The 26,657-nt window shown below is 64.1% G+C and overlaps 1 protein-coding gene across 7 annotated transcripts in view; it reads left to right on the top strand.

Moving 5' to 3' along the window:
- The window catches only part of LOC119093940 (phosphatidylcholine:ceramide cholinephosphotransferase 1), a 113,939-nt gene extending 87,485 nt beyond the window's left edge, over nucleotides 1-26,454 (top strand). For 6 of the 7 annotated variants that reach the window (XM_037216978.1, XM_037216964.1, XM_037216996.1 and 3 more), the window contains 7 exons: nucleotides 13,997-14,094; nucleotides 19,653-19,807; nucleotides 21,012-21,213; nucleotides 22,081-22,203; nucleotides 23,416-23,567; nucleotides 24,242-24,417; nucleotides 24,827-26,454. In XM_037216978.1, the coding sequence (XP_037072873.1) occupies nucleotides 13,997-14,094; nucleotides 19,653-19,807; nucleotides 21,012-21,213; nucleotides 22,081-22,203; nucleotides 23,416-23,567; nucleotides 24,242-24,417; nucleotides 24,827-24,982 (1,062 nt within the window). In that variant the 3' untranslated portion in view covers nucleotides 24,983-26,454. Of the gene's footprint in view, nucleotides 1-10,417; nucleotides 10,544-13,996; nucleotides 14,095-19,652; nucleotides 19,808-21,011; nucleotides 21,214-22,080; nucleotides 22,204-23,415; nucleotides 23,568-24,241; nucleotides 24,418-24,826 lie in introns of those variants that run through there. The other variant, XM_037217009.1, reaches the window with a different exon arrangement.
- The last annotated feature ends 203 nt before the right edge of the window (nucleotides 26,455-26,657 follow it).

Here is a 26,657-nt window from a genome sequence, read left to right as displayed (position 1 = left end):
GAAGCGCGCCCGCCAATCGCGTCCCGGCTTCGGCGGTGACGTCACAGCCGGCGCCGCGCCGGTCAGCTGACCGCGATGGTGGATTTTCCGCGTCGTGAAGCGCGCCGCGACCGCTGCCGGCGCCGGCTGTTGAGCGAGCCGGCGCCGAATACGGCCTCGTTGGCGTCGCCGCCGGCTGATGACGAGGCTCGCTGCAGATGTACCGGCAGAGGCGTGGGGGAGGGAGGGGGAGGGGCGTCCTGATCCTGCCCGGTTTTGATAGGCGTAGTGTAAGCATTGGTATATGTTTTTTACCGTATTTTGGCTATTCGGAGAAAGAAATTGACGTTTTTCGCCCCGTGCCCTGCCCCCCATGCCTGCGGTGTGGCCCCGATGGCGAACAGCCTGGGGGCGCCGGTGGCTGCAGCATCGCTGGTTCCCGTCGCGTCGCCGCGCTATTGTCGGCAGCGGACGGGACGGTCGTCAAGTTAGATCGATATTACACATTCGCATTCGCGTGTCACATTCGATCTACTCACCAATTACAATGAAATTTAGCTCACAGATAGTCAGTTATGCCATTGACCAATGTACAAGTCACTGAGTGTGACATCCAAAGACAAACGAGTTATTAAAGATCAAAGATCAAAGCTGTTCAAGGTCATTGCTTAGTGAACCTTCCTGGACTCGGCAGATTTAGACCCAATTTGCTTTGTTGATAGAACAAAGCATTCCAATTAATCAAGTCACATTTTGCAAATGCGACATTTAAAACCACGCCCGTAAAGAACCATAAAAGTTTAAGGTCACTCAAAATAATCGGACTCTCTCCATTGCTTTGAGACTTGACAAAAACATTCACATCGCATCGCTCCGCCTAGCCTCCAAATATTACATTGTGACATTCAAACGTTCGACTTTCAGACATTCAGAGGCATTCAAATCTTGGATATGACGGCCTCGCACGTGTTAACATTTATACATTTCATGTCAGTAAAATGGCAGAGAGACTTCTTCGATCACCTTGAAACTTGGCGCTAGTGTGGACCATGTACATACACATTTTTCACCAAGTGGCAGTTCGCGGTGTTTCCGTTCACGCATTCCAAAGGCTCGCAAGCAATAGGATATATGACAAAAAAACGAAACAAACAGCGTCGTAATATGCCACCAAGACCAAGGAATGCTGAACAATGCATCTCCTATGATGTAATTAGCCGTTGCCTCTCCTATGATGTGCCATATGACGGTACGGCATGCAAACTTTGACGCCCAAATAAAAAATGTCACATTCGATGTAAGGCTTCGAATGTGAACGGTTTTTCAAGGTGATCGAAGGAGTCCCTGTGCCATTTGACTGACATGAAATGAAGATATGTTAACACATGCGAGGCCGTCATTTCCAAGATTCAAATGTCTCTGGAAGACGAACGTTTGAATGTCACAATCTGACATTTGGAGACCATGTGGAACAATGCGATGTGAATGTTTGTGCCAAATTTGAAAGCATTTGCAAGAGTACGATTTTGAGTGACCTTGAACTTCTATGGTTCTTTACGGGCGTGGTTTTAAATGTCACATTTGGAATGTGATTGTGATTGTGATGTGAACGTGATGTGACAAATGTGACTTTATTAACTGGAATGCTGTGTTCTATCGACGAACCAAATTGGGTCAAAATCTGTTCAGTCCATGAAGGTTCTCAAAGCAACGACCCTGAACGACCTTGAACTTCGATATTTAATAACGCCTTTGTTTTGGGATGTCACACGTAGCGACTTGTTTATTCGTCAGTGACATAATTAGCTCTATCTGTGAGCTAAGTTTTATTGTAATTGGTGATTAGATCGAATGTGACACGCAAATGTGAATGTATTATCGTTCTCACTTGACGAACGCACGGACGGGGCGGAGTGGCCGACCGGCCGGGGGGGAGGGGGGGGGGGGGGCGGAAGCCTGCCGATGTGGAGCCTCTGCGTGGTCGGCGCTTTCAGACAAGAAACAGACAACTGGCGGAGCCGGGAAAGGAAATAGTGCGCGCCATCGTTACAGCCGTTGGGGGCTCGGATAATGGCGGCAGACGTCAGCACGCCAGGAAGCGGTGCACCATGCCAGGGCCGTGCAAACGCCGTTAAAAAAGGATGACACGGACACGTTTCGCTCTTGCGGCGTATCCAGCTGTGGGAATTGTCGCCGAGGAAAATAATGCACCTCCCGTCCGTCGCCGTCGCCTTTGTCTGCGTCCGAGATGTGTGATATGATACGGCATGACATGACATGATGACAGATATGACAATGCGCCTATATATTGGGCAGGAAAGAATGGAATTCTCGTTTGAATCATTTGCGTGGACGCACGACGCAGGGTACAGGCGCGGAACTCGTCGGCCTTGCGCTGCCGCCGGCTCTGGTCGTGTTAGGGCGGCGGCACCTCGGCGATTTATCAACTGGCAGACAACGCAGACATTATGCCATCTGAAAGCGGCTTTGACCGCGGTCGCGTGAAGGAAACAGAGGGCACTGTGGGACGGGTATAAGCCGGGATTGCAACGTCGAACTGGCTGCTTTTTTTGCTAGGCTCGGGGCTGGTTTAGACTTTTGCGTGATCGCTGGCTGTTGTGTCCGCGTCGAAGGCGTTTGACCGGGTTGCATTCCTGCGGTGCATCGTACTTGCCCAGGTACGATCCGGCCTGATCTGGTTTGCGGCCTCAGCGGGCTGGCACTGGGGGTTCTCCGGCCCCGCCCGTGGCTCGTTGACGTGGGTCCGCCCCTGGTCGTATTTGGTCCGCCACGGGTTGTCCCTGCGGAGTCTGGCCCCGGGCCCTGCCCCCCCCCCCCCTCCGGATCGGCGTTCCCCGGACCGCGGGGTGCACCGTCCCGCGGCGCGAGTCCGGCGGCAGCCTGAGCCCTCGATCAAGCGGCGCGGTCAGAGAACTCGCGCGAATCGATGCCACGCCCCCACTGCGGCCGACGAACGGGTGGGGGTGGGGGAGGGGGAGGGGGAGCGACGCGGCACGTGGGTCGGACAAAGGCCGAGGGTAGGGAAGGGGGAGGGGCGGCGGCGCAGGGCACTAAACACGAGTATCGCTAGCCAGTGACGAATGCGGCGGCCTGTACCGCGGCGACTTCAATGAGGAAGAGACGCTTTCCGAAGACGATTTTGGGCTATGACAGTAATTTTGGGCTTTTTGGTCACTTGTACCGTGTTCTGTAGTAACGCGATAGGCGGAGGGGGGGGGGGGGGAGGGCGGGGCGGAAGCACCAAAACTTGAGCCCGCGGCTCGATGGGTTGGTCTTGGTTCTGTACAAGTTTCTGATCGGGGCGGTGGCCGTGCGGCGTGTTTAGCACGGCCACGCGCGGCGGCTGGAGTAGCGAGCGGCGCACCGGCTGGAGCTCGCCCTGGCTGCCAGGTGTGAGGATCGAGCAGGCTGATGTAACGCAGGCTGTTCTGATGTTCTGAGGCCATGGAGCGCCTAGGTTGGTATCCCACCCGGCGATCTGCCGATCAGGAACATGGCGAACAGGAACATGCCGCTCTGCAATGAGAGGCCTCTCACCCACCGCAGCAATGCCAGACAGCACCGACTGTGCCTCGGACCCTCCAGTGGTGGCCGGGGCGCCACTGGCCGACGGGCAGACAGCACCGACTGCACCTCGGACCCTCCAGTGGTGGCCGGGACGCCACTGGAAATGCAATCTCACTCCACCAACCACCCCGGTGCCGTGGCCGTCGCAGCTCCGGCTCGGCGCCACGGCCTGGCTGCGAGGAGGCACTGTGCCCTGCGGCGGCGCGGTCTCGGCCGTCGCCGGCGGCCACAAAGTCGGTGCGGGACGGCAGCGGCGCCGCCCAGTCAGCCGGGCCGTCTGCTCACGCGGCGTGACAGCTGTCGGGGCTTCAGTCGGTCGGGTTGACTGAAGCTCTGCCCGGCGCCGCGCACGGGCGGAGCCAGCGCCCGGTCGGGGCAGCAGGCGACGTCCGTTTAGAGACGGCTGGGCTCCAGGCGTGGCGTCAGTCGAACGGAAATGAACGAAAGCGGGGAAATCTATAGTTTTCTCGCCGCCTTGAGTGGAACCATGCTCTCGTTGTACTTCTTGGGAGTTACCGTTTTCGACCATTGGACCATTGTACCCTTCGGCCAGGCGCGCAGTGAGGTGTTCCGGGAGGGAGGGGGGGGGGGGGAGGGCGCAGTCGCCGGGCGTCAGGTTCTAGCCTCCGAAGCACGTTCGGCTGATGAGGATGGGTTCGGGGCTGCGGCAGGGCGCAGGCGCAGGCGCAGGCGCAGGCGGTGGGGGTGGCGGTGGCGGTGGCGCAGGCGGTGGCGGTGGCGGTGGCGGTGGGGGGGAGGGGGTCAGGCGGCGTGCTCAGGCGTCAGTGGGGGGGGGGGGGGCCGCGTGACAGCCGCGTGATCCCACTCGCTGTGCTGTGCAAAGCAGCACAATACCGCGGAAAACAGCGAGCATCGTGTGCAGCACCATGCTCGGTCAGCCGCTGGACGGGCTGGCCCCCCGCGAGGCCGCCACGCGTCCATGAAAGGCCGCTCGTTCGTGACGTGCGGCTGCCCACCGCGCGTAGCGTGACGCCGGCCGTGGCCGACTCCGTCACGGCCGCCCACGTGACGGATCAAGTCACGGGACGAACAGGGCACACCTGCGGTCGGCGGCCGCGCCACAATGGGGCTTGCACGTGCCGGGTGCAATGACGCACCGCACGAGTGGGAGGGGTGGCCGCCGCCGGACCGCGGGGCTGGGGTGGGCGGCTAGAGGGGCCGGGACCGGGGGCCAGGTGACGGCAGGCCGCTGGTGACTGCCTGCTGGGGGCAGAGAGCTAACGGCGTGGGAGGCGTCCTTTCTGTGCCAGCGCCGCGTCAGGCTCGCCACCGAGGCCTCCGGTGACCTCCGGCCGCGGCTGACGCCGTCTCCGCGGTTCTCCATGAAGGATGCAGGGCGGTGCGCGTCCTGCGTACTGCGTGTGACGGGGCCGGCGTGTTCCAGCCGGTGTTCAGCACCCCTGTGATGGGTGCTGGGCGCGCCTCTGGCTGGCGGCACGGCTAATGACGCCCTGGGCCAGCCCGCGCTGTTTCGACTCGGTCGGCCGCGGCGGCTCCAGCGGTGCCGCGTGACCTAAGCCAGAGCCCTGCCGAGCGTCGCGGCGTGACCGAACCCAGAGCCGCGCCGGACGTCGCCGCCCTGCCGCGGCTCGGCAGGACCGCGCGTGCGTTCCCGGCATGCCGCACGCGCCGGCTGAGCCGATCGGCATTCCTTAGCATCTGCCCGGCGCCTGCGCTCGTCGCCAGCTGAGGGCGGCGGTCCGGTCCGGTCCGCTCCGGTCCGGTCCGGTGCGGTTCGGTCCTGTCCTGTCATGCCCTGTCCGGTCCGCTCCGGTCCGCTCCGGTCCGCTCCGGCCCGGTCCGGTCCGGTCCGGTCCGGTCCGGTCCGGTCCGGTTCGGTCCGGTCCGGTTCGGTCCGGTCCGGTCCGGTCCGCTCCGGTCCGGTCCGATCCGGTCTGATCTGATCTGGTCTGGTCTGGTCTGGTCTGGTCTGGTCTGGTCCGCCCCGGTCCGGTGGGCATCGCTCGGGCTGTGCAGGGTCGCCGGATCCGGCGGCGCCGGTGTTGCGGATCAGTGCGGTAGTTGACCCTGCGACACGCGCTGGTCAAAGGCCGTCACGTGTCAGTGACACCGCCCTAGGCGGATGGCAGGGTAGGGCTGGCCGGAGTGCGACGGGGTGCGCAGTGCAGTCCCGCACCTGCGGCGCAACACACAAGATGATCGAGGGGTAGATCCTCCCGTCGCGGTGGTGGCGGGGGGGGGGGGGGGGCTTACGGCCGCCGCTGTGGTGCTGCTCCGCCCGCCACTCCAGCCAGCTCCCCAGCCGGGCTCTCTCTGCTTGGGCGGTGGCCACTCTCCATTGTGCCCGTGGGCGTTCTCCCTGTCATTGAGCTGTTATGCCGCCGACGCCGGCTGGAGCTCCGATGGCGGCCTGCCCGCCACCCCTCACCCGTGCACGGCCAGCCACACGGCGGAGACGCGTCCAACAAGGTGTCGGATGTCTGCCCTGGCATTCCTTTCCCAGCTAAAACACGCCGAGGGCTTGCACTTCGCGCGATTATCCCGCCCGGACGTAGTGCTTTCTGGTCGAGTTATGCCGCCGGTGTGACTTCACCGCCGCGTGGATCGGTCGCCTTTCTTGCGTGGTCGTTCGCCGCGCTCACCGGTCTTCCCGCGCCCCCGTCTCCCGCCGACGGGCCTGTCATCAACACTGCGTGTTGAAACGCTGCGCCCTGCCGGGGATGGGGGGATCAGGCGCGCAGTCAGGACGGCCAGAGGGGGAGCAGTGCGGTGCTGACCCCTGTCGCCGGCGACAATAAGCCTTTGGTGGGTGGCTGTGGGTCTTCTGTGAGCGTGAAAGCTGTTCGCCTGCCGTGCTTGGAGTGGTCTGTCCTCCCGCATCCCGTCCCTGGCCGCAGCCACTGGTCTGCTGTGAGCGTGAAAGCTGTTCGCCTGCCGTGCTTGGAGTGGTCTGTCCTCCCGCATCCCGTCCCTGGCCGCGCCCCTGTCTGCGACGGCCGGCCGGCGGACCGCTCGACTGTCCGCAACGGCGTAAAAAGCCGCGCCAATCTGGACTTGTTTTTGCACCGCCGCCGGGCTGGCCCGCGTGACCCGGAACTCGTGCCTGTCGTGACACGGGCGTGGCTAAGTGAGGGCGCGCGGGGCAGATGTGCGCTTGACACGCGCGCCTTTGTTGCGCAGGATTAATTGCGGCGGGAAAGTCGGCAGCGCGCCATCTCTTAATGAGATCGGCGGAGGCGGAGAGCCCACTGCGCAACGCTGGCCTCGTGAAATAACGGGTCGGCTCGTCGCGTGAACGTCGGCACCAGCCGGCCGGCATGTTTATGCGGCGATAGTGAGGAAACGTCTGCAATCGTGCAGCGGACAGCGGCGGCAGCGTCCGGGGAGTGTTGACGTCGGCTGCAGCGTCCGGTGAGCGCTGACATCGGCTGCAGCGTCCGGTGAGCGCTGACGGCGGCAGCGCCCGGGGAGCGCTGACGTCGGCTGCAGCTTCCGGGAGCGCTGACGTCGGCTGCCGCGTCCGGGGAGCGCTGACGTCGGCTGCAGCGTCCGGGGAGCGCTGACATCGGCGGCAGCGTCCGGCGAGCGCTGACGTCGGCGGCAGCGCCCGGGGAGCGCTGTTGCGATCTGCAGTCTGGGTGTCGCTGGCCGTGTGCGGGGTCGTTCGCCTCGCTTTCGCTGGCTGCCGGCCGGGCGGCAGGCTGGGCCGGCGTCTCGGTCGGGGAGGCTGCAGTGCTGGCGGTCCCATCGGCGGCAGCGACGACGGTGTCGGCTCGGGCCGATGGTGTCGGCTCGGACTGACGGTGTCGGCTCAGACTGGCGGTGTCGGCTCTGACTGGCGCTGTCGGCTGTGTCGGCTCGGTCTGGCGGTGTCGGCTTGGACTGACATTGTCGGCTCTGACTGGTGGTGTCGGCTCTGACTGACGGTGCCGGCTCTGACTGGCGCTGTCGGCTGTGTCGGCTCGGACGGGTGGTGTCGGCTCGGACTGACGGTGTCGGCTCTGACTGGTGCTGTCGGCTGTGTCGGCTCGGACTGGCGCTGTCGGGTCTGACTGACGGTGTCGGCTCGTCGCCGTCGCGCTGCTCCTCGGTGGTGCTGGAGATGACCGGTCCTGTCGGAGGCGCGCTCTGTGGGCTGACCCGGCGCCAGCGCCGGCCCGGTCCGGCCGACCGCGCCGTCGCCGCGGCAAAGGTGGCTCGGTGACACGGTCGGTGGTCCATCGGATTACCACGTGGAAAACCCGCGCTCGACTATCGGACAAAGCTTTGGCTGTTGCTATAACGGTAACTGTGAACACGTATGCTGCGTCGGATGGACGTTGTCGAATAGCGTTGGTCAGCGGCGCTGCATAAAAAGCCTGCGCTGCGACGTAGGTGTTGCGGCCACCAAAGAAAACCAGCCGGCGGAAACTAGAATAGTAACGCCATTATACCGGGCGGTTGATCCCGTGCCAGCCGTCTCTCAAAAACCGGTCCGGAACTCGTGTGGAACGGCGGCGAGATCGCGGCGCCGCGGCCGCGCGCGCAGCGGCGGCGAGCGCTGCCGTGCGCCGTAGTGGGAGGCCGGCGGGGCGCGGCCGCCGATGTGACCTGCCGGCCGGCCGAAGGTCGTTAGTCCCGCCGGCGCGCCGGTCGGTGACAAATGGGCGCGCCCGTCGGTCGGCGTCAGCCGCACGGCCATCCAATCGCCGGCGCTGGCGGCGGCCGCACGCTCGCCGCTCGCCGCTGGCTGGCGCGTGCCTGCGGGCCGTGCGTGATGCTAGCGGTGTGGCTGCTGGCTGGCTCGGGCGTCGGCCCCGCGCTGCGGTGTGTGCCTAGCGACTGAAAGCGCCGCGCCGCCGCTGATGCAGCGGGCTGGGCTCGCTCGCCGCTCGCCGCCACGGCAGCCGTCGCCGGCGGCTGGCTCCTCCAGCGCGTGGGAGCGCCGATGAATGCGGCGCCTGAGTGCGTCCGAAATAGGCCGCAACTTTCAGCTGCTTCAGACCGCTGACTGCTGAATGCTGTGTTTCCCGGGGCCAATCGCGGGTGCTTCTGGAAACCGTCAATGCCTTCCGAATGCGTCGTTAGCCGCTGGTTACGGGATGAGCCCCAACAGGGTTTCGGTTGCGTGTGACGCGTGACCCGGTGAGGCTGTATGTGACCCGTGACCCGGTGAGGCTGTGTGTGAGCCGTGACCCGGTGAGGCTGTGACCCGTGACCCGCCGAGGCTGTGTGTGACACGTGGTCTGGCGGGGCTGTACGACGTTGCCCTGCACGGCGTCCCGGCTGCTGTTCACGTGTGGCGAACCGTTCCGGCTCTGGTTCGAATATGGCGAGCCGCTAAATTTTTTCCGTCCTTGGCAACTGTGTTGTCCACGATATAGAGCACACACGCGGCTTTGTGCTCAAACACCCGTGAATGTGATCACGTGGAGAGTAAACAAGTGGGGCGCATTACACGCTGCACATCTGTTCGTCCATCGTTTTTGTCGGCTATTTCCAGCAATGAGGCGGCAAATAGAGGGCAAACCGGATGCGGCGATGTTTAGAATCTCAGTGTTTGCACAGGGTGACCTCCAGCGTTCTTATCCGCGAGCTCTGCTCGTTCCAGCCAGCCTCGAGTCGTCGCGCTCTGAAAAGCCCGGCCGGCGTATGCCTGTCTGCCGTGTGCGGTGGTGGCGGTCTGGAGGCTGGCCTGCGGTCGGCGGGTCGACGCTGGGCCGAGATCGGCCTGGTGGAGGCGGGACAGCGGTGGCGGCAACAGTGCCGCCGCTGGCGGCCTGAGGGCGCCGGCCGCCGAGCGGGAGTGGCCGGCCCGATCACGGGCTGGCGGCGCCCCGTGGCGGCCGGGCGGCCGGCGGGCTCCGGACGCGCCGCCCTCTGTCGGGGCGTGGGTTGGTGATGGACCCGGTCCAGGTGGAGGGACGCGAGCCGGCCGCGCTGGGCGCCGTGTCAGCAGTACCTGCCGCCAGCTGCCGGCGGCAGACGGGCCGCACGTGACCGTTGGGGGGCGAGCCGCTTCGTAAACAGCTCTGTTCGAGCTTAGCCGGCTGCGGCTGCAGCTGTACACGGTACCCGGTACCCGTGACCTGCAACGACCCAGTTACCCGCACGCCCTCGTTAACCGCCGAATGGACAATTACTTTCTCGTCGGCACTGACACCGACGGCACTGACGGCAGCGGTCATCAGGCGGCCGCGGACTGATCGCTGTGCACGGATCACCACCTGTTTCCGGCGGTCGTTTTCGCCGGCGCCGGTGACACTAGAACCACTGGCGATAGCCGCCGATCGCTGCTGATTCCGGCCGGCGCCATGATTCTTTTTGACGTGCGGCTCCTGAAAGGCGTCTCTCGCTGGCCTGCGTGGGTCTGCGTCCTGGTCACGGTCTGGTTTGGTCTGGTCACGGTGAGTCTGGGTCTGGTCGAGGTCACGCTGGTCTGCGTGGGCGGCTTGCAGGGCCGAACGGAACGCTCCTGCGGCTCGAGGCCAAATCTTCACCCTTACGGGCGGCTGTGCCAACGCCGTGGCGAGCGGGGCGGGGCTGGGGCCGGAGCCGGAGCCGGGGGCGCCGAGGCCGCCCGAGGCGGTGTGCTCGACCAGGGCCGTCCCGAATTAGCCCGGTGTGGCGGGCCGGCGGTGAGGCGGGCCGGCGAGACCGCCTGGCTGGCCGCCCTCTCACGCAGCGCGCCACGGTACTACGCCGACCGGGGAGGGGCGTCAGGCGGCGGTGGGTCGCCTGTGTTAACGTGCTGCGGTGCGAGCGGGGCCGCCGACGGACGCCGGACGGCGGCCGCCGTGGCTGCGGCCAGTGCCGGCGGCGAGCCGGGCGCGGGCGGGCGCGCCGCCGTCTGCTGCGCCGCAGAGGGGTTATGTGCGGCTGGTGGCGAGGGCCGGCCGGCAGTGTGCTGGTGAGTGGCGAGTGGCGCGGCAGTCCCGGCGGCGAGCCGGCGACGTGAGAGATAGAAAGAGAGAGAGAGCGTGTGCCGTCGATGGGTCATGGACATCTCCATTGGGTAAGACTCGCAGACGAGCGTGCGTGGCCGTAAGGTAGCCGCTTATTTGACCGGGTGATTTGGCTGTTTGCTCTGCGGCTGGTCCAGGGTGACTGGCGCCGCCTTCCTGCCTCTGGTGCGTGAATGGTTGACACCCACGCGGACGGGCCGAGAGGGACGACTCTGCGGGCAGCGGCGCCGGGTCTGGGAGATAGGCTGACTCGTGCCCCGGACTGGGGCATAGCAGTGGCGGAAGTGGCGCTTCTGTTCCGCGGAGGCCGGCAGCCGGCGGCCATTGTGGCGGCGAGCGGCAGCGGTCGCACGGAGATGAGCAGATCAGAGCGCGGGGACGAGACTGCAGGCAGGCGTGCTGACCTCATCGCTGACCACGGTCTGTAGGCGGCTGGATTGGCCTGTGCTTACGGTTTAAAGCATGCAATTACTCTGAAGCTGAAGCCGAATCCCAGGTGCCAGGAGCAGCAACGATAAGGCAGCGGGTGCTTTTATACTTGTAGAAAGTTCGAGCGTTTGTGGCATATGATAATATGATATATGATATGACAATATAAGGAATGCATATGATCAGTTAGTGGGAAATTAGAGGCCGGCATGGCATTATATCGACATTTGAATCGAACTGGATCAACTTCTGGCATCCCGTGATGACATTGTGCCCTAAGAGCCAGCGTGGCCAAGACAGTGTGTCGAATGGCATGTATTGTGCGACCATTTTCGCGCTGCCCCTGTGCGCGATACCGACAGCTAAGTAACGACCAATTCACTGACCTTTGACGCGGATCACACCCAGTTATATGAAGCATTGGCTTTGAAAACTTCCCTTTCTGAACGCCGTACCTCTTGTGAACCACAGCGCGGAGTGACTTGGCTTCAGCCTGCCGGAACGCTTTGTCACGCACTGACCTGTCTGGTTTGAGAACCCCCGCCTCGGCGCGGAGCGTGCCCGGCTTGACAGTCAGCTGTCTCAGCGGCGGCGCTGGCTCGGCGCAGCGGCGCCGGGCGGCGCGGCCTGGGCGCCAGCTCCGGTGCACGCGCACCGAGCCAGCGCGACCTTGCGAGCCAGACTCGTGTGATCATCGCCTGACAACCTGGCAATTAGCGCGTTCTGCCTGGCGGCAGCGGCGGACACGGGCGGCTCAGCCTGCGCGTCGCATGATCTGATGTGTCACAAGTCAGCTGGTCTGCCGTGGGCGGGCGGCCAGCCAGCCTCGCGTACCTGCATCGGATGGACACGGTCGCGGCGGTATCTCGTACAGAGTGGCGAATTGGCGGCACGGCCGGCCGGCGGCGCGTGGGTGTTCGGCGGTGGTTTGACCGGTGCCGCCAGAGGAGCCGCAGTGTCGAGCCCGGCCACCTGGTGGCTGGAGGGTCAGTCAGAGCTCCATCAGCTCCGGCACCCGAGGGCCGCAGGCGATCCGGTTTTAGGGGGCATGAGCGGGCGGTGTTGTTCGCCCTTTTTTTTCTTCTTATCTTTCCTTCTTTTTCGTGTACGCTGAGCCGCCATTGTCCTTCCAGCTAATTTCTCCTCTTCCTTTATACCTCCCTCCCCTCTCCTCCATCTATCTCTTCATTGTATTCACGCCTTCCCTCTTGCACTCCCTCCGTCTCCTCTTTCGCTTCTGTTATCAAAGGAAGCTCCTGCATCATGACTTGGAGAACAACCACAAGTTTTTGGCGCCGGTCGGGAACAAAAGCAGAAATTGGCATCATTTTGGCGGTGTCTGCCCCACTGTCCGCCGCTGCGGGTGCTGAGGCCGGCGCTGCCGCTCCGACCTCGCTGCTCGCAGCCGGGCGCCGTGAGCCGGCGCTGCCGCCCCGACCTGGCTGCTCGCAGCCGGGCGCCGTGAGCCGGCGCCGCGCTGGTTCACGGCGCCCGGGCTTCGCCGGCGGTTGGCGCGAAGCCGGCCAAGTGCGCGCGCCGGGGACGAGCAGGGCGCGGTGTGGCGTGTGACGTCCGCCCTCGCCCATTGGCAGACGCGGCGCGGCGCGGCGCGGCGCCGAAGCCTCGCAGGGGCGCGCGCCTCAGGGGCGGCCCGAGCGACCGAGGCCGACACTTCGAGCTGGCCGATGCGGCGGCACACCGAACAGCGCCTGCATCTTGCACCCGCATTTTGCCCTTGCCGGCCAGGAACTTTAACCCTGCCATTACGGCATTTATGAAAGGAAAATGGCAACGTCTGTGGGACGTCACAACAAACAGTAAGCTGAGAGCTATCAAGCCACAGTTAGGCCTATGGCCGTCGAGCTCACGCCATGCGAGACGAGAAGTAGTGTTTTGCCGAATACGCATTGGTCACTACGCACGCGACGCATGGCTATGTTCTGCGCGGTGAAGAACGGTCTCATTGCCACTGTGATACGCCACCTACAGTTCAGCACGTTATTTAGATATGTCCACATTTCAGTGAAGAGCCTTTATGCTATTTTGGACGAGATGCTCCAGTTTTTACCTTTTCAGACATCATTGGTGGCGACTTTTCGCGTTCTTGATGACTGCTATGGGATGTTTAGCCATTAAACACGTATGTAGTCATTAAGTTGTTATGGGCGCAAAATGACCTTAGTAGTCGGCGCGTCCGAAAACCCCATCAACAACAAAAAGAGGCCAAGACTATAGCACCGTTCGGAATCCTGCGGCGGGCCTGTCGCTTCGGGGCGTCGCATTCGACCTGCGTGCGCCGGCCGGTCGCCTCCCAGCGACCAGGTCAGGTCAGATGTCAGGTCAGGTCAGGTCAGATTGGAGGTTAGGCCAGGCCGGAGGTCAGGTCAGAGGGGTGAGCCGCAGCTGTGTGGGATGTTGCGGCGCGAGACTGCTCCCCATCGGAACGCTATTTTTAGGCGGTGTTCTACGTGCAAGAGGCGTGACCCGCCGCCCCTGCAGCGCCGCCGTGGCCAAGTGCGGGGGTGTGCGTCATTGGCTGTGAAGGATGGCGCTGTCCCAGTGTGCGCTCCGACTCGTCTTCCGGAGCGCTGTGTGTTTTACCCCTCGCAGTTACCCGGGTACAAACTACTGAGGTGGTTGACGCACCTTAAAACTGCATACTTGGGGGGGGGGGGGGAGTTGAACACCTTGAAGTCATTGTGGATTGTTGACAGGATCTTGCTCGAAAATTGTTGATTGACCTTGATTTGCCACGCAAATTAAATTCTAGTTTTTTTGTGTAAACTGGCTTCCTCACGTACCGGCCGGGCGCTTTCCTCCTCTCCCTCCGTCTCTCCATTCTCATTTCTTAGCCGTCTCTTATTTCCTCTATCTTCCGTCACTTACCAAATTCTTCCTTCCCCATCCCTCCCTCCCTCCCGACTTCCGCTTCACTTCCAAATTCCAAGTGCGCTTTTGCCGATGCCCGGCTCCCGTCGACTCCCTCCGACATCCCCCCCCCCCCCCCCGTGTGGTGTTCGTGCTCGCTGATAGGTTGGCTGGCCTGCTGACGTGTCCGCTGCTCCTCCCTGCAGGGGGAGCGGAGCCGGTCCGCGATGGACGAGAGCGACGCCTACATGCAGAGTCGGCCGCTGTTGCAGGACGACGGTTGGCGGGGCACCGAGAATGGAGAGTAAGTATGCACCCCACACGGCGATAACATTACGTACACCCAGCCGGGGTATGTCGTATCAGGTCTATGAGCTGGCGGGTCCCAGCGAGAGAAAGTATACACCCCACAGGGCGGTAACATTACACCCAGCCGGGCTATGTTACATCCAGAACGGGAGCTGTCGGGTCCCGTGCAGGGACAGCGGGAGCGGGAATGAGTACCCGACGCCTGGGGAGCACTTCACCCGACACGTGGCTATGATTAGCACGTACATGGGCAGCTCGGACGGAGAGAGAGCACATCTGACACCGGCATAAACTGATCTGAGGCAGAGTTTGGGGGGGGGGGAACCAAGAGCAGTTTGTACTGCACTTGCCGCACAAGGGAGTGGAGTTACCACCATTGGAGGGTGGTGGCACGGAAACTAGAAACAAATTACAAAGTATTGATTAATATTTTTGAAGATACGTAATTCTGCAACGCCATAGCGCAAAATGGATATGAAATCGGTGAAAAGACGGAATGATAGATCATTGCTATTCATGTTGAGGCTATCCTATCGCATAGCAAACACTCGCTGGCGTAAATTGACTCCGAAAATAAAAACTTAATCCATTTCGCGCCGTGGGTGGTTCGGGAAAAAAGCCGACAGCGGTCTGTCATTTCAAAAGCGGATTGTAACACGGAGATAGGGGGGAGGGGGGCACCGGAACCCGACTTGGCACCGACGCGTAACATGCATTACGTCATCGCTGCTGAGTGACCAAGCCAGCAGGACGCAGGAAGGGCCTATGTTTCCGGGGGCGTTGCTTCCGCCGGAAGTGAAGCAGTGGTATGGTCTCGCCGGCACCGGAGGGGGGGGGGGGCTGCAGACACCGATCTGACCGGCACTGCAGTCAGGCGGGGGCGCTGAGAGTCCCGGCCTTGGTTGAGGAGGCTCCATTGGGAGGCCACGCTGCGGTTGTGGAGCCCCCCCCCCCCCCCCCCCACACACACACTGGGCCAAAGTCCAGGATAGGACGGGAGACTGTTCATAAAGGAGTTCTGCATCTTTTGCATCGTATTTACATTTTCATCGTGCATCTTTTGGTAAGGCCCCGGGGAGGCGTAACATGGACTGGGGAGAGCTCTACTCAGGGAGTCCCGGCATCAGCGGGGCCTCCACCCAGGGAGTCCCGGCATCAGCGGGGTCTCCACTCAGTGAGTCCCGGCATCAGCGGGGCCTCCATTCAGTGAGTCCCAGCGTGAGTAGGCGAACCGAGGCGAATAAGTCCGCTCCCCGGCGACGTCTGAACGACGCTTGACGCCGCATTACGGCGGGTGTCCGGGACGGGGTGCCGAACCCTGGCGATGAGTGGGGCTGATGACTGCGGCGAGCGCGCGCGTCCAGAGGTCGCCCGGCGGCCGTCATCAGTCGCCGTGTCCTCGCAGCGCCGCCGGCCCGCCTGGTGGTGACCGGTCGGTCGGCTCCTGCTCGTGTGCTTCGGCCGTCGTCAGTCGCCGTGTCCTCGCGGCGCCGCCGGCCCGCCAGGTGGTGACCGGTCGGTCGGCTCCTGCTCGTGTGCTTCGGCCGTCGCCGAGGCGCTGGTTACTGGAGCGGCGTTGGAAGTTTTTGAACCGTTAGTTCTGTGAACAATTGCTATGTTTTGTGGAAGGGGCGCACCTGGCGCGTTGCATGGCCTCGCACAAGTGGCCGCACCCCCGCGCGTGTGCGGCTATTGGTGCGCCATTCTGCCGCGAATGAGCGAATCATTGGTGCCTATTGCGACATAGTTGGGGGAGCAAAGTCCGTATCATTCGTCCTGGCGCTCGGACATTCCAACGTTCGGCGATTACCGAGAAGGATGCCACCTGCTGGCATTCGCGATAGACCACATGGGAAGTGCCCTGGTGACCGAAGCCTCTCAGCCGGCCTGGTGACCGAGGCCTCTCAGCCGGTCCGCGATGTTCAGACGTGGCGACGACGAGGCGTCGACTGGGGCCTCTCAGCAGGCCGTGTCGTCAGCGTACCTCAGCTGTTGCGCTGCGCCGTGCCAGCTGGTGTCAGCTTGAGCGCTGCCCCCGCGCCAGCCGCCGCCCCGCACCGCGCCTGCGCTGCCAACGCTGGCCCGCGATGTTGCCAGCCGCTGCTCCGCCTCGGTGACTCAAGCCGGGCCGTTGCGACACGGGGCACTTCTCCGCCCAAACGGCCGGAGCACTACTCTGTCCAAACGGCCGGAGCACTGCTCTGTCCAAGCGGCCGGAGCACTGCTCCGCCCAAGCGGCCGGGGCACTGCTCTGTCCAAGCGGCCGGGGCACTGCCCCGTCCAAGCGGCCGGGGCACTGCTCCGCCCAAGCGGCCGGAGCACTGCTCCGCCCAAGCGGCCGGGGCACTGCTCCGTCCAAGCGGCCGGGGCACTGCTCCGTCCGAGGAGTGCGGGGCGGCGCGGGCGCGAGGACAGTCGGTCACCGCACCGAGTGGTCCCGATTGGCGCCACTGATTTGACCTTGGGTTTCGCCCGGCTGGCGCGGGGTCTCGCTCCGGCGCCTCCGCCCTGGACACCCTGTCTTCTGCCGGGGATAATCCGTGGATAAGCCCGTTTGTTGGTGTGTTTTCGTTTGCCCACTCCCTCCAAACTCATTAGGCGAAACTGTGACCGTGAACTGTTCTGTATCCGCGTGTGATCAAACTACGATGTCTTGTCGAAGTGGGCGACATGCAGCAGCTGAGGTCATGCCTCAGGCGAATATCAGGCCAGGCTTGTGAGCGCTCAGCTCCCGTCCACGTGGAGGGTGAAGGGTGCGCTGGACCTCAGCTGGGCATGCCGTGACGTCATGTCGTGACGTCGCGTCGACTGCCAGACCCCAGGCGGGGTTTGCAAGGCCGTGCTGTGTTTGTATAAACGCGATAGGAGGCTTGGTATTTGACACCTAGCTGATGTTTGCACTGATGCTGCGAGTGGATCGGTGCCCTGTCCTTCCGGCCTGCATTGCGCGCACTGGATTGTGCAGTGCTCATCTTCACATCTTGACACCGAGTGCTCTTCGACCCCCCCCCCCCCCCGCCGGCAGCCCCCTGCGGCTTGATCGTTGAACCGACTCGGTCCGGCAGCCAGCTGTTCAGGCGTGATCCGCTTATGTAGCCCTGTCAGGCCCTGATGCTCTGCCGGCGACAGACTCGAGGGCCGTGCACAGTATTCAAGCGTCTGGGACTCAAGAGTCGTGAGTCGTGGGCGAGCTCGTCGCCCTGCGGCGTGGCCGGGAGCCGTGCTCCGGGATACCCGAGCGTTGGGTACATCTCGAGGTCGTATGCGACGTGCTCAGCCGTATCTGTAATCGTTCTTGCCTCGCTGCGGCAGCCAGATAAACTTGCTGAGTGCGGCAAACGAGCGCCTGGCGACAGGCGCGGTGGTGCTGGCGCGCCCCGGCCAGACCCGCGCCTCCCGCCGCGAGGGCACGTCCGTCCGACGGGCGCCCCCGCCCGCTCCCACTCCGCTGCCTCTCCCGAAGCCGGTCAAAAGTCTCGAGCGATTGTGGTCGTGCGTTTGCGCAGGCGGCACCTACGCTGTGAAGATTTTTTGAAAAGGACTCGTGCTTGTGTTGCCTGCGCACATCCTCTGGAAAGATCGCGTGCCATTCCGTGCAACGTCGCAGTGATCATCTTATGAAGTGATCAGCATTACGCTGTCGTGGCGAGGACAGCATGCCGAGGCACGACGTCTTGTGCCACATCTCCGAAAGCTTCAGCGAGGCGTCCTGCGCCGCGTTAGCGCAGTAGCCGGCAAGCCGCGTCTCTGCCCTGCCAGCGAACCCGTGACCCACCCAGTCGGCGCACAAGCCCGCCGCCGGCCGGCCGCCCGGCTGGGCGCACTGCCAGTGTGTTTATCAGCCGGTGCGCACTCCGTCGCGTGCTTCCTGGTCGGACGGCCGGCAGTGACGGGCCTTGAGCTGTCGACGCCGCGCGCGAGGCGGCCCGCTCTGCCCGGCTGGTCGCGAGGCGGCTCACTCTGCCCGGCTGGTCGCGAGGCGGCTCGCTCTGCCCGGCCGGTCGCGAGGCGGCCTGCTCTGCCCGGCTGGTCGCGAGGCGGCTCGCTCTGCCCGGCTGGTCGCGTGCCGTAGGCCACTCGCCTCCCGCGGCGCTTCGGCGGCGGCCGGCGCGGGCGACTGGCCGGTCTGGAGCAGATCAACGCCGCCGGCGGCCGGTGACCTCTGTGACCCCGCGGTCGCTGTCGGAGCCGGCTGACGTCTGCGACCCCGCGGTGGCCGCGGGCGCTCAGTGACCTCTGTGACCCGGGCCGGCACCGCGGGCGTTCGATGGCCCTGGAGATTGCGCGGTGGCCGCGGGCTATGCGGCGACGGGTGTGATGGTGGCGGCCGACCTGGTGGTGGGCCGCTGGCTGGCCAAAGACGAGGAGTGCCACTGCCGACGACGTTGCCTGAGGTACGACTTGGTCCGAGCCGCCCCCTGCCGCGGCACAGAGGCGCCCACCTGCACCAGCGCTGTGCACAGCGTGTGTGGCAGGGAGGGTAGGCGGGCGCCTGTGTATCGACAGAATGGAGACAGCCGGCAAAGCAGCGGCTTTTAAATATCATTTCTCGGGGGATGTAACCATCGCCAGGGAGGTTTATCTTCCGGTTGGTGTGATAACCCCATGGGGCATTCAACCATTTGAGACGTTGGGGGTGGTTTGCTCACTGCGTCTATCCCCCTCGCCTCCTCCCTCAGGGCTTCAACCATCTTCTTTGGGCCGGCGGGGGAGTTTGCCCACTGCCCACCAATCCTTCGCCCTGAGGGCTACATCTGAAATCAAGTCAGTTCTGCCAGCCGGGATTTCAGTGTGCTTTGCGATGCCCTGCGAGAAGTAACGTTAGGACAACACGATGGCACAGGACTGAGGCTCTGTGTTCGACCCACAGAACTGGGGCTCTGTGTCCGACCCACAGAACTGAGGTTCTGTGTCCGACACACAGAACTGAGGCTCTGTGTCCGACACACGGAACTGTCCCTGCACGCAGACCGCAAGACGTGTTTCGGACACATGTGTAACCCCTCGCTGCAGACATGTGCTTGGATCCCGAGGATGGATCCAGGTCCAGATCTAGGATCCCATTGGATGCGGCGCAGATAGAATCCTGTCATCTTCGCTGAGCTTCAGGCACAGGTCTGGTCGACGGATCATTGCGCTCCAGGATCTGACTGCTTTTCGTCCTTGTGTTTCGTTCTGCAGCCCGGGTGTTCCACTCTCACCGTCCCCCACTGCTGTGTTCCGCTCTCACCGTCCCCCACCGCTGTGTTCCGCTCTCACCGTTCCCCACCGCTGTGTTCCGCTCTCACCGTTGCTCACTGCCGTGTTCCGCTCTCATCGTTCCCCACCGCTGTGTTCCGCTCTCATGGTTGCTCACCGCTGTGTTCCGCTCTCACCGTTGCCCACCGTTGTGCTTCGCTCCCCCATCGGTGGTTACCGCTGTGCTTCGCTCCCTCATCGGTGGTCACCGCTGTGCTCCGCTCCCTCATCGGTGGTCACCGCTGTGCTTCGCTCCCCCATCGGTAGTTACCGCTGTGCTTCGCTCCCTCATCGGTGGTTACGGCTGTGTTGCAGTGTCCAGCATGGCGCCCCGGAGCCGGCCAGCAACGGCGGCTTCTACCAGGCGACCCCGGCCGGCGGCGGCGCTAAGGGCGAGGCATCTGTCCGGGTCAACATCGGCACGCCGGCGCCGCTCCGCTTCCCCAAGGAGAAGCTCAAGACGCTGCTCGGTGAGCCGCCGCGCGAGCGGGCCGGGGCCGGCGACGCGTCTCGGGCGTCAGATGACGCCAGTGGAGGCCTCGGGAGGCGGAGCGAGGACTGGCTGTGTACTGAGCACGGCATGTGGCGCGATGTTCGGTTTCGGGATCTGGCGCCGGGTTTTTGCATGTTTGTGTGTGTTTTTTTGGCCGGGTTTGTGTATTTTGTTTGAGGAAGCAAAGCACGAATGGCTGAATCAAGCCGGCCGCAAGGACATCGTTGAGATGCGGCCGCCTTGCCGCATCTCATGTTCATCTCAACGATGTGGCCGCATCGTTGAGCCTTGCCGTGGGCTTTTCCTCGGGCCTGTGATAAACGTTTTGGTATCTATGTCCGATATGGCTTCGGTGTACCTTCTCTGGTCGATTTTGGTGTGTTGCGCGGTTTGTTTGCCACGGTGGGGGGGGGGGGGGGGAAGGTGTGAAGGTCTTCCACCGGCGTGTGCCTGCTGGGCGCAGCTCGACTGCGGGCGGTCAGGCGGCGCGCCTCCCTGCTGGGGGGCTGTGTCGGCGCTGTGTCCTCCATCGCTGCTGCGGCCGGCGTCGGACATGTGTCTGCCGCTCCGCCGCGCCCGCTGACCGACCCCCGTCGTCTGTGTGGGGCAGCCGATCCGGTTGCGGTGACGCCGCGGGCGGCTCGGACTCCCCTCACTTGGCCACGGAGTCGGTGGCTCCGCCAGCCCGCGTCCGCGCTCTGTTTTGTCGGCACCGCCCTGGACGTGCCGTACCGGCGCTGTGTGTGCCTCCTCCCCGCACAGCGGCGCTGTGGACGTGCCGTGCCGGCGCTGTGTGTCTGTCTCCTCCCCGCACAGCGGCGCTGTGGACGTGTCATGCCGACGCTGTGTGTCTGTCTCCTCCCCGCACAGCGGCGCGGTGGACGCGCCGTGCCGGCGCTGTGCGTCCGTCTCCTCTCCGCACAGCTGCGCTGTGGACGTGTCGTGCCGACGCTGTGTGTCTGTCTCCTCCCCGCACAGCGGCGCTCTGAACGTGCCGTTCCGGCACTGGGTGTCTGCCTCCTCCCCGCACAGCGGCGCTCTGGACGTTATTGGTGCCGCGTGCCCCTCGGCATCCGCGAGAACTCGCTGCTGTCGTTTTGGGTGACGTCACGCGACGTCACAGCCCATGCCAGCGCGGCACGCGCTGGGAAGGTTGACATGAGCGTCTCTCCTGTATGCAGCGCTGCTCTGGATGGTGTTCAACTTTCTGCTGACGCTCACCTCGCTGGCCATCACCCACGAGCGCGTGCCGGACACGCCGCCGCTGCCGGACATCGTGCTGGACAATGTGCCTACCGGCAGCTGGGCGCTCAAGGTCTCCGAGACGGTCATCATCGTCATGGTCAACTCGGCCTTCCTCGTCGTGCTGCTGCACAAGCATAGGTGCGTACCGCCGCGGGGGCCGCCGGCGGATTGGGGGGAGTGGTGGGGGGGGGGGGAGGGGGGCGGAAGCTGTCTGGGATTAGGTCGAGTCTGGTGCAGTCAGGCCGCTGGTCGAGGTCAAGGGTAGCTGTGGTCCGTGGTGGTGACGTCCGGTAGCAGGAAGGCTCGTGCTGTCCAAAGGCCGCCTCGGTGGGGGTGGGGGGGGGGGGAGGGCTGAGTGCCGCCGGTCGGTGCCGTGAGAAGGAGGCCAGGGCTCTGGAGCCGTGATGGTGCGGCGTCAGCGACGGACAGCGTGTGGGCGGCGCGGTCCGCTGGCTCCTGCCCTCGCTGGCCAGGACGCCGAGCGTCGCGTGCCACGCCGTCAGGGACGTGGCACAGCCTCAGGAGGGCGAGGGGGCTCGCTGATGACACCTCGCTGACGACACCTCGCTGACTAACTTACGTTGGTGTCATTTACCTGTTATGAACATCAGTTATGAACATTAGGTTACAGGATCAGCTGCCAGTTCAGCGTTTATCAGCCATCGGTATCAGTTATCATTTATCGGTTCGTGCTGTGTTAAGTGAGCCCCAGCGCCGGGTCACATTGGAACGGACGCGATCAAAGGTGTTCAGCACTGCGTGAGCAGCAGTGTTCTACGCCACGTGGCATGTGGTGGTCTGTTCCATGTGTTGTGTATGGTACACGGTGTGCAGGGAGAGCCGTGGGAGGAGTGTACAGGAGGAGAGTGGGAGGAGTGTATAGGTGTGTGGGGGGAGTGTATAGGAGGAGAGTGTGGGAGGAGTGTATAGGAGTGCGTGGGGGGAGTGATGGCGCCAGACTCGCCGTGGGCGTGTCGCGGTCTGAGACGGCGCCGTCGCCGCCAGGTTTATCGTGTTCCGTCGGATCTTCCTCATCATGGGCCTGCTGTACATGATGCGGTCGGTGCTTTACTTCGTGACGGCGCTGCCCAAGCCGGACCCGGACTACCAGTGTGAGCCGAAGGCTGGGTGAGTGTGCCCCGGACCCGGACTATCAGTGTGAGCCGAAGGCCGGGTGAGTGTGCCCCGGACCCGGACTATCAGTGTGAGCCGAAGGCCGGGTGAGCCGCAGGGGAGGGGGGAGGGGGGCTCCCAGTGCCCTCCGCCGGGGAGCTCCCCGGCAGGGATCATTGTCAGTGCCTGTGACTTGCGGCTCGACCTTGGTCACCGGTGTGCACTTGGCGCGCGCCGGTCAGCGAGGTCGGCGGAGGGGGTGGTTGAGGCGGGCGCTGTGGACCGCAAGAGGGTGCCCGCGCCACAGCCGGTGCACGGGGCGCTGCGGCAGTGTGACGCAGTCGGCTCAAGTGACCGTGCGCTGAAGCTGGGAGCGGGGGAGCAGTGGGCCACCCTCCACCGGAGTGGGGGAGCGGGGAGCAGTGGGTCACCCTGCACTGGAGCTGGGAGCGGGGAGCAGCGGGTCACCCTGCACTGGAGTGGGGGAGCGGAGGGAGCAGTGGGTCACCCCTCGCTGGAGCTGCAGCCGGCCAGGCCGCCTTTCTGGGTGGACAGAGGTGTGTGTCCGGCGCGGCGCGGCGCGGCGCTGGCCTTGTTGGACCTCGCATTTATTTCGCCCTCTCCTGGGCTTTTTCCGTTTTGTCCGCTCTTTCGTGGGTTGTTGCGCCGCCTTGTGAAGCACTGAAAAAACCGCGGTTTGCGTGCAAGACTTTGAAGACGGCCAAGTGTTGCCTCGCAGGCGCTTCTCTTTCTCCTCGCTCGAGCGACCCAAACAATGGCCGAGGGGCTCTGACTGTGTTCGAGTGACCCTAGACTCTGTCCGAGTAACTCAGACTGTGTTCGAGTGACCTAGACTCTGCCTGAGTGTCCCCCGCCCTCGTCTGACTGACTCCTGCCGGCTCACCCTGCCGGCCCACCCCCGCCCTGCCGGCCCACCCCCGCCCTGCCGGCCACCCCCGCCCTGCTGGCTAAACTGCCGGGCCCACCCCCCGCCCTGCCGGCCCACCCCCGCCCTGCCGGCTAACCCTGCCGGCCCACCCCCGCCCTGCCGGCCCACCCCCGCCCTGCCGGCTAACCCTGCCGGCCCACCCCCGCCCTGCCGGCTCTGTGTTCTATTGCGGCGGCTGAGCTCACTCAGTGTTCGGTTCCGTGGCAGCCTCCCGGCCGATAGCCGTGGCGCCCTCCCCAGCTGCCAGGCGCCGCTGACCGCCACCGCCCGCTCCGCAGGTACCTGTCCTTCACGCTGGTGGTAACGCGCGTGCTGAAGCTGTTCGGCGGCTTCGGCCTCAGCATCAACGGCCAGCACGTGTACTGCGGCGACTACATCTACTCGGGCCACACGGTCACGCTCACCATGGCCTACATGGTGCTGCGCGAGTGTGAGTGGGGGTGCTGGCGGCGGGCGGCGGGGGGCCGTTTTGTGACAGGCCGGTGTGCCGGGCGGTGGTGATGACTGAGCTGTTGCCGGGAGCTGACACCCAGTCTGCTCCGCCTCCGTACATTAGGTTACGATGATGAATATTGGGCGTTTGGTTGTGTTTTATTTTAACGAGGTAATATGTTTATATCATTATTTAGTTATTTATTCACTATGGTCATTAAGGTGCCGTACATCTTATGACTAGCATCGTTATAGCTAGTACCATATTCATTACTTTTGAGCATTAGTGTTATTGTTGTCATGTTAGTGGGGTGGGACGATGCTGGTGACGGCGATGGTGATGCCTGGGGGTGGTGATGGTGACGATGGCCGCTGCTGTGGCCACGGCGATGAGGAAACATCATTGCTGGAGTTTTAATACGCTCTGATCGCTCTGATCTGATCATCTGATCGGTGATGGAGACGGTGTCACTCTGCCTCTCTGACGGGGCGGGAGCGGCCCGGGGCCGTCTGTGGCGGGGCGGGAACGGCCCGGGCTGTCAGCAGCCCCGTCAGTTGTGGTGAACGCCTGTTTTCTTTGGTGTGTTTGTTTCTGCTGGATCTGACGTATCTGAGTCCCCGTGACCGCTGAAGCTGACCTGACCTGACCTGACCTGACCCGCCTGCCCTCAGACACGCCGCGTCACTGGTGGGTGCTGCACTGGGCCAGCCTGCTGGCAGCCCTGACCGGCGTGGTGATGGTGCTGATAGCGCGCGGCCACTACACCGTCGACGTGCTGATCGCCTACTACGTCACCACCCGCGTCTTCTGGCTCTACCACACCATGTCCAACAACGCTGCGCTCAAGGTGGGGGTCGGGCGGGCCGGAGGCGGACGCGGAGGCTGCCCGCGACGCGTGACGAGCGTGTGCGCGCTGCCTGGCGGTGGCAATGTATGTTATGTGCCGTCTTCTGTGATGGAGCCGCGCTGCCAGCGATTCGTGTAATGGCTGCGCGTTCACGTTCCTGATCCGAGTCGTCACGAAGGCGTTTTTATTCTTGGACTAGGTGGCTTGCTGTGCCGTGCCGTGAACTCACGCGCTTGCCGTGGGTTCACGCCGTCCATCGCCGCCATCGTAGCGTTCAGCTGTGGGCCGGGCGCCCGTGGCCCAGCGGCCATTGCTGTCAGTGCGCCCGAGAATGCCAACGCACAGCAACAAAAGCGGTGTCCCACTGAGCCTAACATCAGCCCTCCCCCTCCCCCACCCCCGCCCGCAGGAGAGCGGCCCCAACAACTACCTGTCGCGCATCTGGTGGTTCTTCATCTTCCGCTACTTCGAGCGCAACGTTAGCGGTCCGGTGCCACGCCATTACGAATGGCCGCTGCCGTGGCCGCGCTGCCTGCAAAATAAGCGACCAGAACGGACCTCGTAGGTGGCGCCATCCGGCGGCCGGCCCGCACACCGCCAGTGCACCGCGCCGCCGCCGGGCGGCGCGCCTGTCCTAAGTGCCTGAGTGCGGTTGGTCGCCGCCGCTGCGGCCACCTGCGTGAATGAAGTGCTGTGCGTGGCGCGTGAAGCGTGATGGAGCCGAGCGGACGCCGGGACGCTGTGGGAGGCGCCGTGGCGCGCGCTGCCGTGGTCTTCTGTGCCGGCTGTTTTGGCGCGAGGGCGGCGCGCCGCCGGCCGCCGTGCGACCGCCGAGCTTGCCCGGTTCTCCACTGTTGTTCGCGCGCGCCGCGTGACGGGTGTCGGCGCGTGCTGTCCGCGCCGGGGCTGCGGGCCGCGGGCGACACCAGCGGCTTGTGAAGCGTATCAAAAGACGCCGGCTGCCGACCGGCCGGCCATCCTCGCGCGTCGAGCCGGCGGGAGCCGGGCCCGGTCTGACCCTCTGCGGGGGCGCCGCGGGCGCCGGCACAGTGCTGTGGAGGTGACGCGCGGCTCGCTGCCGGTGACGTCATAGCGTGACGTCACCGGCTGAGGTCTCGGTCTGGCGGTCTGCGGCCCGGCTGGATGGAGCCTGAGTGATGCTTTGTCGTTGCGTGCAGACGAGCGCTGCTGGCGGGCCAGAATCTGGCCGTCCGGGTCCTGTCCAGCTTTCACGCCGAATCTGGCCGGTGTTGGCCGTGCGGCTCCGGGTCGGCCAGCCGTGATGCGGCGGCTGCGGCTCTGGCGCCGCCGTTCGGGCGCGGCGAAAGCCGCAGCCGCCGCCGTCACCTCGCCTCGCCTCGCGTCGCCTCGCCTCCTCAGCGGGCTGTGGCTGTGTCCAGGGGGCAGGGCTCGCGTGTGTGGTGGGGCTCGGTCTGAGTGGGTAGGGCCTCCTGGGGCTGGGGAGCGCCGTCTGAGGGCACCCCGGCACCCGGTGACTCCGGGATGTCGGCCGGCGTCCTGCTGTACCGTTTAGGGCGCCGATACGTGGCTCAAGGCTTCGGGTTATCATTCGGGGTTTTGGCGTGCCGCCGAGGGCTTTAGCGTACCTCCCGGGACTTCGTGTCCCCCAAATGCCCTTTGGGTACCTCTCAGACTGTTGGATGCCGCTCAGGCTTTGGAGTACGGCCGGGGTTCTGTGGTGATTCCCGAGGGTCGTGGTTGCTATCCGGGTGGCTGGACGTACAGCCAGGTGCTCTTGGAGCCGCGTCGGAGTCTCGGCAGGCGTAGCCCAAGCCTCCGGGGCTGGCGTGGTTGGCTCTGGGGTGCGGGAGGGATGTCTGACGGGCGGCCGCCCGGTGTCGCGAACCACTGCGAGCCGGGCGGGAGCGCGCGCCGACGCGCTGACGGTCCAGCTGTGTTTCAGCGTGCCGCCGCTGTGCAGATGTGGCGCCACCATCGTGGTGGCGCTAGTGTCCTATTTTGTATAATTTTGTACATTGACAGTTGTGTCCGGTTGAAATACATAATGTAACGAAGTGGCGGGGTCTTATACGGTGGAGCCGTATGGGGTGGAACGAAGTGATTGGGTCTGGTAAAGTGGAGCCGCGTGAGGTGGAACGGATTGACGGGATATTATACGGTGGAGCCATGTAAAGTGGAACGAAGTGACTGGATCTGGTGCGGTGGAGCCGTGTGGAGTAGAACGAAGTGACGGGGTCTGATACGGTGGAGCCGTGCGA

The sequence above is a fragment of the Pollicipes pollicipes genome, unplaced genomic scaffold, assembly GCF_011947565.3.
Source record: "Pollicipes pollicipes isolate AB1234 unplaced genomic scaffold, Ppol_2.1 Scaffold_1600;HRSCAF=1878_pilon_pilon_pilon, whole genome shotgun sequence".
NCBI classification, from domain to species: Eukaryota; Metazoa; Arthropoda; class Thecostraca; order Pollicipedomorpha; family Pollicipedidae; genus Pollicipes; species Pollicipes pollicipes.
The sequence above is the reverse complement of the archived record's forward strand: the minus strand, read 5'-3'. Positions and strand labels throughout refer to the sequence as shown.